Below are 18490 nucleotides of genomic sequence, written 5' to 3' on the forward strand. Positions count from 1 at the left end.
GTGGAGATCATAGAGACAAACTGCGGGGCAGCAGCGCATGCACCCTAACAGGACCAGGGCAGAGCTTGCATCAGTATTTATAGGTATAAAAGCATGGCAGATAGTAATGGAACAGTGATGTTCCATGGTTACACGGGGGGGGGGGGGGGGGGGGTGACAGTACAGAGGTGGGAGGTGCAAAACTGGAAATAAGAAACCAGTGTTGGGGAGTAGTGAACTATGTAGCTGAACTACATTTTGCAGTAGCTTGCAGGTAGTTCAACGACATTCATATTTGTGTAGTGAGACAAGTAGTTAAACTACTTTTTGCTAATTTTTGTGTAGTTAACTACTGAAACTACAAACTACAATTTTGGGCAATAAAATGGAAGGAATATATATATATTTATTTATTTTATTTGACCATTACTGTTGAACCAGAACCCTTTGACAGCCCTTTTTTCTTTCGTCCTGACTGCTTTGAAGGCAGCATAGACCGTGAAGGCAGCCAGGATCCCAATAACCTTACTCTACTTCTTGACAAGGAACACAGCCTACACTGCCTCTGATTGACTTGCCCTGATATTCTTACCCTAACCTTAACCAAGGTCCTAGGCAAGTCTTTACTGTTTATTTGTCTAATAAAACAAAACCCAGAAGAACCCAGATTTGTTTACAGCTAAAATATAACATTGGATGCTATTGGGTTTCAACTATTGCAATGAACTCAATTGAGAGGCATATTTTTTGCTGGCATTGTGCTTTTTTGTAGGCTATATTTTATTTCATATATCACATGTACATTGTCAATTGACCTGTTAATCCCTAAGCCTATTTTTCAGCTCACCTGCCGAAAATGACATGCCCGAACTGAATTGAGTATATCTCCACAACTACAGGGTATTTTCTGAAAATTATTTTTTTCAAAAGCTACAGTAGCCAACACCTGTGAAATTGCTGTAGAAGTGTCAGAATCAATTACAAATGTACTGTATCAGAGTAAAATCAGTTAGAACATGGCAAAAAAATAAAAAATTCAAGCTCCGCCCAACAAAAAACAACACTATTTTGGATGAAAAGCACCTGAAAATCATGGGTTGGTAGCCAAATTATTCTATGGAGCAGTAGACTAATATCTTATGAGTGCTTGTATCCAAGCAAATCCTTAGAAAGTGAACCAGAGCAATTTTACAGATGATTTACTACATGTAGGCCCAGGCGGACCTGATCTGGGCACATTTTGGGCATCATGGGTGCCATTTGACCTTTCTATGGTAGAACACTGAAATACCTTTTTTTCTCCTATTTACATATCACTATAGGTACTCAGTTAATATGCGTTATGGTTTGGATAACCCTCAAGCGTTATATCTGTATGTTTACTCTGTGAAATGCATCAGAAGAGCCTCTTCAAATTGCAGGCAAAGCCTGGGACGTTACGCAGAGGGATATCTCGGGACCCCATTGGCCGATTTCGATGATTGACACGTGAACTGAAAGAATTTACGTCAGACAGTTTTCCAGGAAATGCTGTCGACTGAACCCAAAGCTCGTCTATTCTGTGAAGATGACCACTCCATGTAAAATCCTCCATATGGCTTTGTAAACACGATGACTGTAAAAAAACAACGCTTTAAGATGATGAAGGGGCATTAGGAGTAGCAATTAGTAGCGTTTTTATGAAGTCAAACACAACTTTTGATTTGAAAACAGCAAAGGTAAGACATAACTTGTAGTTTTATCTGTAAAACGTTAAACACTTTTTTGCTGTTCTTTGACAGCCTACTGAGTGAGTTTTCATCCCTCAGAGACGAGCTATACCTCTTTGGAAAGAGCAGAGCCTTGCTTTCGAAAGCCGTCTCGTTTGGAGAGAAAAGATTCACTTGCAAAAACAAATCACCACATAAACGCAAGCATGCACGGTTTTCTTGTTTTTGCTACATGGTGATATTGTTGCTTGGGGTTGGAATTATTTTTCGTTTGAATACAAATGCTTGTCAGAGTTTTGTAGCCACGTTTCTTCCCGACATTTTGATGTGCTGTATGTCTCGCTGCCTGCTTCCTAAGCTGCTGTAGAGAGTCATTTGTGAGAGATGACAAGGGCTCAGCCCGCTGGCGGGCCGCTAGGGGGGAAGAGGTTAATGTTTTTTTTTACAAAGTAGTCTGAACTACTTTTTCTGCGTAGCTTGTAGTTTCCGAAACAGCATTTATCCCACGGTAGCTTTGCTGTAGTTTCAACTACTTTATAGTGAAGTAGTTGGTAGCTTCCTAAGCTATGCTTTCAAAGTAGCTTCCCAAACACTGGAAACCAACTGCCAAAATGGTTATCTATTGCACTGTCCCAAGCTTCCAGATAGGCCAGTGGAGGCGCTCTTCGGCAGGTTAGATGCAGCGGTGTCTCTTCAGATGACATAACTGAGCGTACAGTCTTCTACAGCGGAGACACCTGTAGCCTGTTCCATTGTGAATGTGTTGATGTAATTTTAGGGCATCTCCACGCTTGAAGCTTCTCCCACATTGGTTACACCTGTAGGGTTTCTCTCCAGTGTGAATGCGTTGATGTGATGTTAGGTTATCTCTGCGACTGAAGCTGCTCCCACATTGGTTACAGAGGAAGGGTTTCGCTCCAGTGTGAATGTATTGATGTGATGTTAGGGCATCTCTGCGCCTGAAGCTGCTCCCACATTGGTCACACCTGTAGGGTTTCTCTCCAGTATGAATGCGTTTGTGTTTTGTTAGGTCACCTGAGTAATTGAAGCTTCTCCCACATTGGTCACAGCTGAAGGGTTTCTCTCTAGTGTGAATGCGTTGATGTGACGTTAGGGCATCTCTGCGACTGAAGCTGCTCCCACATTGGTCACACCTGTAGGGTTTATCTCCAGTGTGAATCCGTTGATGTGACATTAGGGCATCTCTGCGACTGAAGCTGCTCCCACATTGGTCACACCTGTAGGGTTTCTCTCCAGTGTGAATCCGTTGATGTGACATTAGGGCATCTCTGCGACTGAAGCTGCTCCCACATTGGTCACAGAGGAAGGGTTTCGCTTCAGTGTGAATGTCTTTGTGTTTTGTTATGTAACCTGAGTGATTGAAGCTTTCCCCACATGGGTCATAGTTGTGTTGTGGAGATCTGGCAGGACCTGCTGCTTGTAAAGCAGAGATTTGGCTGGACAGACGAGAGTGTTCTAAAGGGACTCTAAAGGACTGTACAGGTTGATTCTCTGTAGTTAGCTGGACTCTAAAGGACTGTACAGGTTGAGTCTCTGTAGTTAGCTGGCGCTTCCCCCGGGTGTCGCTCCGAACGCAAGACAAAGAGGTCTCCAAGTTACTGCGGGCTGGTAGACTGGTACTCGCCATTGTCCACTCAGAAGTTTGTACTCACTACATCTACTCATCCTATTTATACCACCAGCAGGATAGGATTTATGGCATTACTGATGATGTCACTAGGAGTTCTGACATTACTGATGATGTCATCAGTTCTCTATGACATCACTGATGATGGCACTAGGTGTCCTCGGCAGCACCAAGGACCCTTACGTCCAAAACACACAGCAGCGCAGCGCAGCCAGTTTTCATTCTATGCCCATGTTAACTGATCTGACTGTCCGCACTGCAGACTGAAGTGGGGTTTCAGGTGGTCATCTGACAAAACAGAGCTAGAGAGGGACAGAGAGAGACAGAGAGAGAGACTATAGACCTACCTACACAACAACGTGAACAAACACTTCGTCCTACTGTGGTCAGTTATTCAGTGTTTACCCCAATCCCAAGACATGGACATGCCATGAACAGTTGTGATGAACACATTATGTTATACATGAGGTTATACACTCATGATAAAAATGAGGTAGATATGTGAAAACAAAAGATGAAGATGAGCGAGTCGCTGATGCCCGGCGCAGAAAAATGCGCTCCTTGTGTGGACAGCCAGGCGCCTGCTCGTGAGGAAAATGCGCTTCGCTTCTGCGCTGTCTGTCCATAGTGTTAAGGCCCAAATTCACTGGGAACATCTGACGCTTGCATTTTCAGTCTACCCATTGTTTTAAATGGCCGAAAATGCACCAAGAGCGTTCTGATGTGCGTCAAACTGCCTTGACGCCCGTACTCCGAACCTGTTGCGATTTTGGAGCGTCAAATGAGGTTCAAGCAGCGACCAACACGCTCTGAGCCCTCCCCCCCTCTCTCCCCACTTTCATCCCCGCCTGTCTCATATGCTCCCCAAACAAATCTCACAGCAGTTTGAATATAGCAAGCATGTAAAATATAACGCATAATGGCAAGACTGTCTGAACAAAGTGAGAATGCTCTTCTAAACACATCGGCTACCAAAATATATTTCCCTGCTTCATGTCATGAGATCAGATCGTCAAAAGTTTGGATAGACTGGATTGCTTCCTGCAGCAGCAATACCTTTTTTCTCCACACTGCCTGATAGACAGGTAGGACGATTACAGCCTCTGACTGACGGGCTCAAAACGACGGTATAACAACTTTTTATTCATTGGTGCCTGCCTACATATAAGTTTGTGACCTTTTCCCCAAAATACCCATGGTTCTGTGCTCTTGGTATTTGGTAGCCTATGCCTGCAGTGCGCTATAGGAGCAGAAATTGATGCACATCAAATGAGGCACGTCAATTAACGCTTTCTGTGTTTTTGGGGCTTAACATTACGGTGCCCTTGGCTACTGCCCCACATGAATAGGCACAACTACATCCTTTCTAAAAGGTAGCGATTTCCACCCTGAGTGAACTCTCTGATGACACACATTGGTGTCTCTGTTTCCATAGAGAAAGAATCAGGACAGAGGGATAGAGAGAGAGGAAGAGAATGAAAAGTTGTGTGTATTGCAACATCAATGATTGATATCAATAATGATGTCACTCAAGCAATTGTGATGTCATCAGTGATGTCGAGCAAGTGCGCCCTGGAACAAAGTTCTAGGGTGGAGACTCTGGAGAGGATGGGGCACACTTTTTTTGGGGGGGGGGGTGACAGCAACAAATACCCCATTTACACCTGGTTTTTAAATGTGATCTGTGGCTGTATCTGGATAAGGATGTTATCTTTATAAGGAAAAATGCATAATGCAAGGTGATGCATCGTGATCAGGATGTGATCAGAACATCTTGACCACATCTGGACATAGTCTGGCTCACATTGTGTTCAGATCTTTTACACCCCAATTACACCTGGTTTTAAAATGCTACCTACCATTATCCAGATAACTTATCTGGATACAGGTAACATTTAAAAACCAGGTGTAAATGGGGTGTAAAACTCGCTAAACCTGTTCTGAGGATGTAAAAAAAGTGGACAGTGAAGCTGTGGAAGACCTCCGTGCATGCTTGCACTGTACAGATTGGATTGTATTCAGGGCTGCCATGACCAGTCTGGATGAATATACTGATGCAGTCACACACCCTACATCAGTCTATGTGAGAACAGCTGCATTCCAACACGCTCCAGAAGCCGTTTTCACACATGCGTACAGGAACATTGCCTGTAAATCAATAACGGCTATTTCCCAGAATTTCACACGGGATCACATGTGTAAAAATAGCTGTGAAAGAAGCTGTATTTTGAAGCTGTATTTTGTAACTCCGATGGTGAAATAAGTTTGCTTGTCACACAATAAATCACACTCGTTTGACTTAAGAGGGCATGTATGTTGTATCCTTCACATTCACTAACCAGTCTTTGAACTGAAATCTTTGAAGAAGTTGGGATCCCTGTCTGAGAGAAATAGCCTGGTTCGATGTTTATCCGTTCACCTGCGTCGCGTTGAAGCACTTTTTACAGACTGGCTTCGTTTGATGTGTCCAGGGGCTTGCCTACGCTGTCAGCAACGTAAGCAAAATACTTCCACATTTCGCTTCGTGCATCTGCTTTCTCTACAAGCGTTGGGCGGCTTGCAAGACTCTCAGGACAAGCCGCTGCCATTTTCGCTGATCTGTCCCTGTCAGGCCGCTGACTGAGGAGGACTGAAGGACTGGCCAGAGAGCGAGCAGAGAGGGGAGGGGGGGAATTCGGCACGCCCACACATGAAGCAGACATACCGCTCTTATCACAAGGTTAGCAGTGGTCAAATGTCCGCGATGACGGGGGCGCGCTTATACCGGAAAACAACTTTCACACATGAAGGCATTACACCGCTTTCTGGTCATTTCCCGGTATAAAGCGCATGTGTGAAAACGGCTAGAGTGAAATACAACAAGAGGTGGTTCACTGCCAAACTCAAAAAGCTCAGACTGGAGAAAGAGGAGGCATTCAGAAGTGGAGACAAACAGTGCTTTAAAGAGTGCAAATACAGGTTCGATAAGAATACAAGCTGCTAAACGCCTGTTTTCACAACGACTCCATGAGCAGGTCTTGGACACTGACTCAGCCTCTGTTTGGAAAGGTTTGAGAGAGATCTGCCAAGCACTCCATCGATGACCTTCATCTAGCCAGCCACTTGAATGAGTTCTACTGACGCTTTGACGACGTAGCCCTGATCCCATCCCTTGTGACACCTCTCATATGCTCAACCAGGCCGCCAACCCCTCCACCCCCCCATAATTGTGAAAGTGTCTTTATTGACAGATGAAAAGGCGGTTATTTTTTACCCTTTGTCATCACCTGGTGAGTAAATATAGTAACTAAAACCATTAAAATTGACAACCGGTCCGCAACTTTTTTTCCCCATGTATCTACCGGTCCTTGGCGCAAAAAAGGTTGGGAACCCCTGTGTTACATAACTGGACAGTCATGTAATTCAGGTTACAGCTCAAAAAACATGTTTTAGTATCACTAACCAAATCGATATTGAAATTAATCGAATCGGAATCGAATAGAATCGGAATTAATCGATTCGGAACCTTGTGAATCGGAATCGAATCGATTCTTGAAATTTGAACCAATACCCAGCCCTAATTGGAACCGATTGTGTTTACACTTCCTGTGGCAGAGCTTATCGCCGCAGCCTGCTTCCAGTGAGTCACTAGCTTTGACCAGAGATTATATCTGGTTTGACCAGGTAAAGCACCCGGCGTTTTGAACAGTTAGTCATAACTCAAACAGGTCAAGTAGGCAGGCCTACATAAGGTGAATAGACACAAAATGAAGCAAGTAGTTCTGATGGTTTGGACAGGCCCGCATTAACAGAGTGTGGTGCCCCTGGGTGACCACACTTGAATTGCTATGGTGGCACGAACGACAGCCTCGCATAGGCTGGTGGCCTAAGGCAACATTCTGCTAAAGGGCCCTCCTGACCTGTGAGCCATGTGAAACATTTGCCATTACCACACAGTCAACGCAGTGTTCCCACTACAATCATCCCTCCGTTAAACAGTTTGCTCCATCTGTCGGCCTAAGACTATTACTTACTGTATTCACCAATATGTTCCAACACAGGGGTCAGCCAGTTACTTCCTATTGTGTTTACACTTCCTGTGACAGTACAGTACTAGTGACCAGGTAAAATAGACGGTTTTTTGAACAGGAAGTCATAACTGGGTCAAGTGGGCGGGGCTACATAAGGTGAATACAGAACAGAACAAGGTAAGCTATAAACAAACAATATTTATTGAATAGAATATTTTCTATCGGATCTTAAAGGGATAGTTCGTTTTTTTTGTTTTACGTGGGGTTGTACAATATACATTGCATGCACAATATAGATTGCATCCAGCGCGCTCCCAGTTGGGAGAAGCGGAGCAGCCCTGACAGGGAAACAGAGTTATCTGCTTCTGTGAATGGGCTAAGTACATTTTCACATGTAACGTTAACGTTAATGTGCAACTTACTTCAATGTGCTTGCGGAGGTTAGAAGAGGAGTTATAGATGGTGCAGAGGCGCGCAGATATCTGCATTTTTCGGCATGCACAGCACACACACCATCAGGTAGCCTAACTGTTTTTATGCCTCCGCCGGCGATAGCCAGGCCGGAGGCATTATGGATCCGGGTTGTCCGTCCGTACGTACGTACGGACGTCTGTACGTCCAATGTTCGTTAACGCGATATCTGAGGAACACCTTGACGGAATTAAATCAAATTTGCCTCAAACACCGACTTAGACTCAAGGATGATCTGATTAGATTTTGGTGGTCAAAGGTCAAGGTCACTGTGACCTCTCGAACGCCATTTTCAAGATTGTTAATGCGATATCTCAGGAATGCCTTTACGGAATTTCATAAAATTTGCCTCAAACATCGACTTGGACTCAAGGATGAACTGATTAGATTTTGGTGGTCAAAGGTCAAAGGCCAAGGTCACTGTGACCTCTTGAACGCCATTTTCAAGCTTGTTAACGCAATATCTCAGGAATGCCTTGACGGAATGTCATCAAATTTGCCTCAAACATCGCATTGGACTCAAGCATTAACTGATTAGATTTTGGTGGTCAAAGGTCAAAGGCCAAGGTCACTGTGACCTCTTGAACGCCATTTTCAAGCTTGTTAACGCAATATCTCAGGAATGCCTTGACGGAATTTCATCAAATTTGCCTCAAACATCGCATTGGACTCAAGCATGAACTGATTAGATTTTGGTGGTCAAAGGCCAAGGTCACTGTGACCTCTCGAATGCCATTTTCAAGCTTGTTAACGCGATATCTCAGGAATGTCTTGATGGAATTTTATCAAATTTGCCTCAAACATCGACTTGGACTCAAGCATGAACTGATTAGATTTTGGTGGTCAAAGGTCAAAGGTCAAGGTCACTGTGACCTCTCGAACGCCATTTTCAAGCTTGTTAACGCAATATCTCAGGAATGCCTTGACGGAATTTCATCAAATTTGTCTCAAACATCGCCTTAGACTCAAGCATGAACTGATTAGATTTTGGTGGTCAAAGGCCAAGGTCACTGTGACCTCCCGAACGCCATTTTCAAGCTTGTTAACGCGATATCTCAGGAATGCCTTGACGGAGTTTCATCAAATTTGCCGCAAACATCGACTTGGACTCAAGGATGAACTGATTAGATTTTCGTGGTCAAAGGTCAAGGTCACTGTGACCTCACAAATGCCATTCCCAAGTTCGTTAAAGCAATATCTCAAGAACGGCTTGATAGAATTTCTTCCAATTTGGCTCAAATATCGACTTGGGCGCCTGGATAAATGGATTACATTTTGGTGATCAAAGGTCAAGGTCACTGTGACCTCTCCAACGCCATTTTCAAGCTTGTTAACGTGATATCTCAGGAATGCTTTGACGGAATTTCATCAAATTTGCCTCAAGCATTAACTTGGCCTCAAGGATGAACTGATTACATTTTGATGGTCAAAGTTCAAGGTCAATGTGACCTCACAAACGCGATTCCCAAGAATGAACTAATGGCAGAGGCATAAATCCGTGGTGCGGTCATTCTAGTTTTTTTAGACTTTGGAATAAAAAGTGGTGTCAGATGTGGCCATGGATTGTCCCTGGAAGCTTCCTTTTGCCTTGCTTGGGAGTCATCATGGTATGGGGCAGCGTAAGGGACAAATTTAAGACTACTGAGAAGCCGTCAGTGGCCATATCTTTGCCCAAGCCATCTGGCCAATGATCGGTCAGCACCGGCAACTGAGAGACCGTCAGTGAGAAATGAGAAGCCGACTATTGCTTTGTCTTACCTAGCAGTCCACTGGATCATCTATTGGCTAGGCTGGTCATTAGCTTGTCTAGGCTGGCTATTGATTCGTCTTACCTAGCAGTCCACTGGATCATCTAGGCTGGTCATTAGCTTGTCTAAGCTGGCTACTAGCTTGGAGAGGCTAGCAACCCACTGGATCATTTATTGGCTAGGCTGGTCATTAGCTTGTCTAAGCTGGCTACTAGCTTGGAGAGGCTAGCAACCCACTGGATTAGTTATTGGAAATACAAGGAAAATACAGAGCCAACTTACAATAGTTCATATTTATTTATTGACCATGTAATACATGTATGGGTGGAAGATGACCAATTGTAAATCAGAATAAAACATGATAGTTTAAATCAGCCCAGTGAAATGAGGAAATTCGAATAAAAACTAAATTCTCAGCTCAGCAGCTGTGCTGCTAGTTGTTGGTGACATCTACTGACAGTTACACATCGATTACATATGAAGAAATTGACTTTGTCTGAGTATGCAGCGTAGTGGTCACATCTATAGAAGACTAAATCTAGGAAAGATGGAATGAAAAGAAAAATCCAACTGTCCACCTCAGCTTGTTTGCTAATAAACATGAGGGAAGAAGAAGAAGCTAATATAATGTTAGCTATCCTAGGAAAGCCAATGGCAAATGTAGCGAAGTAAAAAGCCGATTACTGGCTCAAAGATAGACTCAAGTAAAGAGTAGAGGTACAACTTAGAAAAAAGAAGTTGAAAAGTACTTGTTCCTTTTTTCTTTTTTTTTTACTCATGTGTGTTACTTGTAACCACGTGTAATGCGTTCCTACCCTCCACTGGTTCAGTGATGAGGTAAGGAGTTTACAGCAACAAGAAATGTGTAAACAGACAGATATGATACAATTGAAGTGTAACCATCATAATCCAATTAATAGAGGGAGAGAGTTATATAGGTTTTGACTAGTAAATAGAATCATTTAATCGTTAAGTCACTCAGCAACGAATATCCTTCCGTCTGTGTGAGAAATGAACCTCAACAATGACAACAACACATAGGCTAACTGTACTGTATTGATTTAGATTAATGTCAATGACAGCAACCACAACAATATTAATACCCTATTTCATTCTTGAATAAAATGTGATTTTATTGAAACAAGCTCTTGTCATTCTACAGTGTGCCTATTATATTCACTCGTCATGATGATTTTGATGGTATTTTACCCATCATGTTCTTTTTTGTATTCTTTCCTGGCTTCAATAAGATGATGTAACATTTTGGAATAAAGATACAGATTAACAGTCCAAAACTGGAGGCCAGAATTGCAAATATCTCCACAGCAACACTGAACTTCCCTGGAGAGCTGACATACGCAGGGATAAAGGTGATCCAGACTGCACAGAATATCAGCATGCTGAAGGTGATAAATTTGGCTTCATTGAAATTATCAGGCAGTTTTCGAGCCAAAAAAGCTAGAAAGAAACATAACATAGCCAGGACTCCTATATACCCCAACACAGCCCAGAAGCCTACAGTTGAGCCTAATGCACATTCTAAGATGATTTTGTCTTTAAAGTGTTTAAAGTTCTTGAAAGGAAAAGGAGGAGAGATAGTTAGCCAAAGTATGCAAATCAGGACCTGTATGAGAGTGAAAGCCGGAACACTGAGTCTCTGCTGAGCAGGGCCGAACCATTTCATGATATTACTCCCTGGAAGTGTAGCCCTGAAGGCCAGTAACACCACTATAGTTTTCCCCAGAACACAAGACATGCAGAGGACAAAGGTGATCCCAAATGCTGTGTGTCGCAGCATGCAGGACCACTCAGAGGGCCGGCCCATGAAGGTCAGAGAACACAGGAAACACAGAGTCAAGGAGAAGAGCAGCAGGAAGCTCAGCTCAGAGTTGTTGGCCTTGACTATGGGGGTGTTCCTGTATCTGAAGAAAATGAAAGCCACCATAGCAGTCATCCAAGTTCCTAACAGGGACGCCGCCGTGAGCAGTGCCCCCATAACCTCTTCATATGATAGAAACTCTGTGTCCTTCTTTTCACAGTCATCTCTTTTCTCGTTTGACCAGAATTCAGGATGGCATCGCACACAGGTGATGGAATCTACAAGTTAAAATCAAAACAGATATTAGATTTCCTGAGTAGCACCCTTATTTTCCCACGGCGGTGGCAGCAGGCCAGGCCGGGGTCAGAAGATGCCAAAATTCAGGACACTCACTCACTCACTCACTCACTCACTCACTCACTCACATTTAGTGGAGGAGACGGGCTAGGGAATAGGGGCCGAAGCGAGCGGTAGGTCATCGAATCGGGGTTCGACGGGTAGGTAGGGGGAGTGGCTAATGGAATGTGGGTGGTGGAAGGGGGCAGGACAAGGCGATAATGGCCATAGCTAGAGCTAGAAAGGTTGTGGAGAGTGAGGATTCGGAGGTGGGTAGGAAGAGTGGTTATGGGGATGTGGGTGGTGGGAGGGGTGTGGTGAGGGAAGGGGGCGTGGTTAGGGAAAAGGGATCTTAGCTAGAGTTAGGAAGGTCATAGAGAGTCTGGTGGGATGTGGGTGGTGGGAGGGTTTGGAGAGAGGTCAAGCAAGGGGGCAGGGCTGTGGAAAAGGGGCCGTAGCTAGGGATATGAAGGTCGTAGAGAGCTGGGGATCAAGGTGTAAGGGTTAGGCTTAGGGTAGAGGTAGGGGTAGGACCATTTGAACGATGAGCCGTGATGTTGATGTACAATGTATGATGTGACGTAATGGAATGAGGGAATGTGTCCTGGTCACTGCACTAGTGCCTCCTCTGGTTGGTCGGGGCGCCTGTTCGGGGCGGGAGGTAACTGGTGGGAATAGCGTGATGCTCCCACTTGCTACGTCCTGCCGGTGAAGCACCCCACAGTCAGGTGAAAATAATCGGCTGGCAACTGCACATGTATCGGAGGATGCATGTGTGTGTCTATGCCTATGGCTCAGATCGGCAGAGGGGGTGCAGGAGAGGCAGCAGGGGGAATTGAAATGGTTGGAGCCAATGCCAGAGCTTGCAGGGAGCGGCTGAGGCTCTGACTGAAATGGTCAGCGTCATTAGCAGAGCTTATACTCGCAGCCTGCTTCCAGTGAGTCAGACTATCTACAACTAATGTACATGTTGTTTACAGTATAATCACATGCTACTCAACCATTTTCTATAAATCAGAACAAGATTTCGCAGTACTCCCAAATTTGATATTCAAATGCACTGATGATTAACAAAATTGTTACTATGGATTGTACTGTATATAAACATGTAAATACTGGTATTATATTTGAATATTTATTTGATTGCTGATATTGAATTTATAGGCGTTATACTCTGATCCATTAAATAATACTTAGGTACTGTACCTGTGGTGTTGCTGATTTCTCCCTCTGCACATGGTATACAGTCATAGCAGCAGACCGGCTTTCCTTTCTGAAGGACCTTACGGGTTCCTGGGGGACAGCTCTCACTGCACACTGACACAGGCACCTGCATGAACAAAAAAGCAGTATGAGATACACTTTGATATGCTGTTGTCCTACAAGTCACTATTTGGAATTCTGATCAAATTGACATTACGATTCAATAATTCTGCCAGTTAACAATACATGAATGATCATACGGTATTAACCTGTTGTGAGTTCTGTGCCCAAATTAAGGACTTAGTGTGCAGATTAAGTTGTTTTTCTGCAGGTAAAGATGTGTCGTAAAAACCAACGGTGACAAACTCCACAATGCCATTTTTGTTCGGCTGCCAGTTTATGATTTCATACTTTGCTGCTGGGTCTCCATTCTCATCAAAGTAAACGTCCTCCCCCTCCTTTGTCTTGAACTGAACCTTTTTTATGTGCTGCAAAATCTAAGCAGATAGATATTACTTTACTTATTCCATTAAATGTAAACCACCTTGGATTAGAATGATGGACATGCAACAATTTATTAAATAATATTAAAAATTAAAAAAGAAAAAATAATCTGTTCATGTTGAACTATCATTCAGGCGTCAGTGTTCAACTCACTGTGAATGGATCTGGCTGTCCCTTATTGCCACATATTTCTTTACAGCCAAGAACATTATGTAATGCGTGAGCCACAGCATACACTGATTTATAGACATTGTTAAAGATGGGCATGTATGACATATCAGTGAAACGGTTTTGCTGCCCAGACAGATCTTCAGAGCCTGTACAGTATCTCTGATTCTCTTCTGAGCCCTTCGTCTGCTTGAACCTACAATCAAACATTGTCTCCCAGAATTCTGTGAACAATTCATTACTAGATGAATTGAGTGACTTTACATCCAAAATGAACTCTCTCATGCCTGTGACATGGGCCTTGGGGATGGTCAGCCCTATAGCACCATCGAGGATGTGCTGTCCATTTATACTTGCAGTGCCGTAGGAAACAATCCAGGACTCACTGCCTACCCACTGGTACCCAGTCAGGTTGTGGGGGGCCATCTCATGTAATAGTATTTGCAAATCAATGGCGGAGAGGAAAGCGACAATCACCTGTGAAGTGGAAGCTTTGATAATGTCAATTACTGCCTGTATTTTTTCTTGTGGATCTGTTCTAAAGAAGGATACAGAGTACTCTAGACAGATGCCCAGCTGTTGGGCCGTCTCTGTGAATATAGCCATACCATTATTGCCATAAGCATCATTGCCCCTAATTGCCCCCACCCAAGTCCAGCCAAAGTGCTTAACCAACTGGGCCAGAGCTCTGCTCTGGTAGAAGTCACTGGGTATTGTTCTGAGGAAGGATGGGTACCGGACTTTATCACTGAGACAAGCACAGGTGGCAAAGTGGCTGATCTAGGGAGTAGAGACAAGAGGAATATTATTCCCAAGATGAGGATGCAAATTCGGTGGGTAAATTTACACAGGAAAATATAGAGCACATTAGCAGTAATTCTCTTAAAAGTGCCTTTACTGTGAGCAGTCAGAAAAGTTACAGTATACTAATTATTGTATTATCGAGAAAATAAAACAAAATAAATAGATCAAACAGTGGCCAATGTCCATTACAGTACATGGTTATTTACTTTATGGATATTTATTTATAATAAAAAAAAACTACCAATGGGATATTTAAAGGTCCAATGACAGTGGATATAGCCATGGCAGGAGAGGAGGAAGTCTCTCCTATAATGGCCTGCACTTGGGCCGGTCTGGTGCAGGGTGCCTTGGAGGCTGTGGATATATCCTCATTACCATTAGCCAAGGCCAGTGCCACACTTACTCCCCTTGCAATGGAGGCACATTCATCATAGATCTTGTAGCCCAGAAAGATGCCAGGCAGCAAGTCTGTGCTGTTGTTAATCTCCTCAATGGCAAAGAGCATAGCCTGAGCAAACTGGAATGCCTGAAAATTCAAACTGGATCCAGAGAGTGACAAATAGTTGGTGTTATAGCCAGTACATCCTTGAAATGAAACAAAATTAAAAGTGAAAATATGAGCAAAGATTTCTTATTTCTCAACTCAGCATGATAACCATATTTTAAATGCATTTTGTATATACTCTACTCTACTGATCTTCTATCTCAAACAGCTTGCTACAGTATGATTTACCTTGTGCACTGCAGTGGCGGTGGTCTGAACCTGTAGGTGTCCTGTCTGTCTTTCCAACTGGTGTGGAAAGAGAAGATTCCCCCCAAAATAATGTCCCCATTCTTAGACAGCTTCGGGACCGCTGGCTCACCTATCTGCAGACACACTGGATCCTCAGCCCCAGAGAGAGATGCCACCAGCAGCAGCTGCAGAAGGGCCCAACCCTGCTCTGTCCACCTTTGGGTGGAGATCATAGAGACAAACTGCGGGGCAGCAGCGCATGCACCCTAACAGGACCAGGGCAGAGCTTGCATCAGTATTTATAGGTATAAAAGCATGGCAGATAGTAATGGAACAGTGATGTTCCATGGTTACATGGGGGGGGGGGGGCAGTACAGAGGTGGGAGGTGCAAAACTGGAAATAAGAAACCAGTGTTGGGGAGTAGTGAACTATGTAGCTGAACTACGTAGTTTAACGACATTTTGCAGTAGCTTGCAGGTAGTTCAACAACATTCATATTTGTGTAGTGAGACAAGTAGTTAAACTACTTTTTGCTCATTTTTGTGTAGTTAACTACTGAAACTACAAACTACAATTTTGGGCAATAAAATGGAAGGAATATATATATTTATTTATTTTATTTGACCATTACTGTTGAACCAGAACCCTTTGACAGCCCTTTTTTCTTTCGTCCTGACTGCTTTGAAGGCAGCATAGACCGTGAAGGCAGCCAGGATCCCAATAACCTTACTCTACTTCTTGACAAGGAACACAGCCTACACTGCCTCCGATTGACTTGCCCTGATATGCTTACCCTAACCTTAACCAAGGTCCTAGGCAAGTCTTTACTGTTTATTTGTCTAATAAAACAAAACCCAGAAGAACCCAGATTTGTTTACAGCTAAAATATAACATTGGATGCTATTGGGTTTCAACTATTGCAATAAACTCAATTGAGAGGCATATTTTTTGCTGGCATTGTGCTTTTTTGTAGGCTATATTTTATTTCATATATCACATGTACATTGTCAATTTAATGTTTTTTTTTTACAAAATAGTCTGAACTACTTTTTCTGCGTAGCTTGTAGTTTCCGAAACAGCATTTCTCCCAGGGTAGCTTTGCTGTAGTTTCAATTACTTCCATGGTGAAGTAGTTGGTAGCTTCCTAAGCTATGCTTTCAAAGTAGCTTCCCAAACACTGGAAACCAACTGCCAAAATGGTTATCTATTGCACTGTCCCAAGCTTCTAGATAGGCCAGTGGAGGCGCTCTTCGGCAGGTTAGATGCAGCGGTGTCTCTTCAGATGACATAACTGAGCGTACAGTCTTCTACAGCGGAGACACCTGTAGCCTGTTCCATTGTGAATGTGTTGATGTAATTTTAGGGCATCTCCACGCTTGAAGCTTCTCCCACATTGGTTACACCTGTAGGGTTTCTCTCCAGTGTGAATGCGTTGATGTGATGTTAGGTTATCTCTGCGACTGAAGCTGCTCCCACATTGGTTACAGAGGAAGGGTTTCGCTCCAGTGTGAATGTATTGATGTGATGTTAGGGCATCTCTGCGCCTGAAGCTGCTCCCACATTGGTCACACCTGTAGGCAGTGATGGGCAAGCTACTTGGAAAATGTAGTAAGCTAAAATATCAGTTACTCTTGATTAAATATAGCTAAACTACATTGAAGCTATCCTCAGAGAAATGTAGCAAGCTAAGCTACGAGCAACATGGCAAAAGCAGCTTGCTACATCAAAGCTACTGTTTTTCTCACATATAATCAACTTCATGTCAAAGAACAACTTTCCACCAAACAAATAGGCACGCAAAAAAAAATCAAATTTTGATTGTTTATTTAAAACACACTGAAACTCTCACTGACACAATATTCAAAAACAGACAATAAAACCTGAATGTCTTCTTCATCACTGCCAGTGGCTCGCTCTGGCTCTGCCATCTTTCAAAGTTCGTTGCTTATGTGACTTTGCCACATGACATCTTTTGCCCTACCCTTAACCAATCGTCAGTCTTCATTGCCTAAACCCAACCCAATCAGAGGCAGAGTAGTGCCGGGTCTTGCTGCAAGAGAGGCAAGGATGCTAAAAAGCAAGGATGAGACAACAACATTTGTTGTCCGTCATAATGGAACTGGAAGTGCTTTATTGGCTACACAGGCACACTTGACATATGCAATGTCTCCTCCTGTTTAATCCAAACTGCAGCAGAAATCTCCACTGCGTGCTTTGCTCATGGATTTTCTCTGGCGAGTAGCTTGTAGCTTTTGCAGGAAGCTACAAGCTACTTGGGTCTATAAATAGCTTAGCTACTGAAAAAGCTACTTGGTTCAAAAGTAGTGAAGCTACCACCAAGCTACTGAGAAATGTAGTTAAGCTATGTAGCTTCGCTACTTGTAGCAAGCTACTGCCCAACACTGCCTGTAGGGTTTCTCTCCAGTATGAATGCGTTTGTGTTTTGTTACAGTAGGTCACCTGAGTAATTGAAGCTTCTCCCACATTGGTCACAGCTGAAGGGTTTCTCTCTAGTGTGAATGCGTTGATGTGACGTTAGGGCATCTCTGCGACTGAAGCTGCTCCCACATTGGTCACACCTGTAGGGTTTCTCTCCAGTGTGAATCCGTTGATGTGACATTAGGGCATCTCTGCGACTGAAGCTGCTCCCACATTGGTCACACCTGTAGGGTTTCTCTCCAGTGTAAATCCGTTGATGTGACATTAGGGCATCTCTGCGACTGAAGCTGCTCCCACATTGGTCACAGAGGAAGGGTTTTGCTTCAGTGTGAATGTCTTTGTGTTTTGTTATGTAACCTGAGTGATTGAAGCTTTCCCCACATGGGTCATAGTTGTGTTGTGGAGATCTGGCAGGACCTGCTGCTTGTAAAGCAGAGATTTGGCTGGACAGACGAGAGTGTTCTAAAGGGACTCTAAAGGACTGTACAGGTTGATTCTCTGTAGTTAGCTGGACTCTAAAGGACTGTACAGGTTGAGTCTCTGTAGTTAGCTGGCGCTTCCCCCGGGTGTCGCCCCGAACGCAAGACAAAGAGGTCTCCAAGTTACTGTGGGCTGGTAGACTGGTACTCGCCATTGTCCACTCAGAAGTTTGTACTCACTACATCTACTCATCCTATTTATACCACCAGCAGGATAGGATTTATGGCATTACTGATGATGTCACTAGGAGTTCTGACATTACTGATGATGTCATCAGTTCTCTATGACATCACTGATGATGGCACTAGGTGTCCTCGGCAGCACCAAGGACCCTTACGTCCAAAACACACAGGACGCGTAAGCGCAGCGCAGCTGTTAACGCGATATCTCAGGAATGCCTTGACGGAGTTTCATCAAATCTCCCGCAAACATCGACTT

At 43.7% G+C, this 18490-nt stretch overlaps 1 protein-coding gene across 1 annotated transcript in view; it reads right to left on the reverse strand.

The window, feature by feature from the left end:
* The window catches only part of LOC310776546 (uncharacterized protein), a gene marked incomplete at both ends in the record, with an annotated part of 35305 nt that extends 19940 nt beyond the window's left edge, over positions 1–15365 (reverse strand). Inside the window, 6 exons of the mRNA XM_083636726.1 lie at positions 10761–11662; positions 12927–13050; positions 13193–13420; positions 13581–14375; positions 14641–14938; positions 15133–15365. Coding sequence (XP_083492852.1) covers positions 10761–11662; positions 12927–13050; positions 13193–13420; positions 13581–14375; positions 14641–14938; positions 15133–15365 — 2580 coding nt within the window. The remainder of the gene's footprint in view (positions 1–10760; positions 11663–12926; positions 13051–13192; positions 13421–13580; positions 14376–14640; positions 14939–15132) is intronic.
* Positions 15366–18490: the final 3125 nt, after the last annotated feature.

Source organism: Poromitra crassiceps, assembly GCF_964638095.1.
Source record: "Poromitra crassiceps genome assembly, chromosome: 5".
In the NCBI taxonomy this organism is placed as follows: domain Eukaryota; kingdom Metazoa; phylum Chordata; class Actinopteri; order Beryciformes; family Melamphaidae; genus Poromitra; species Poromitra crassiceps.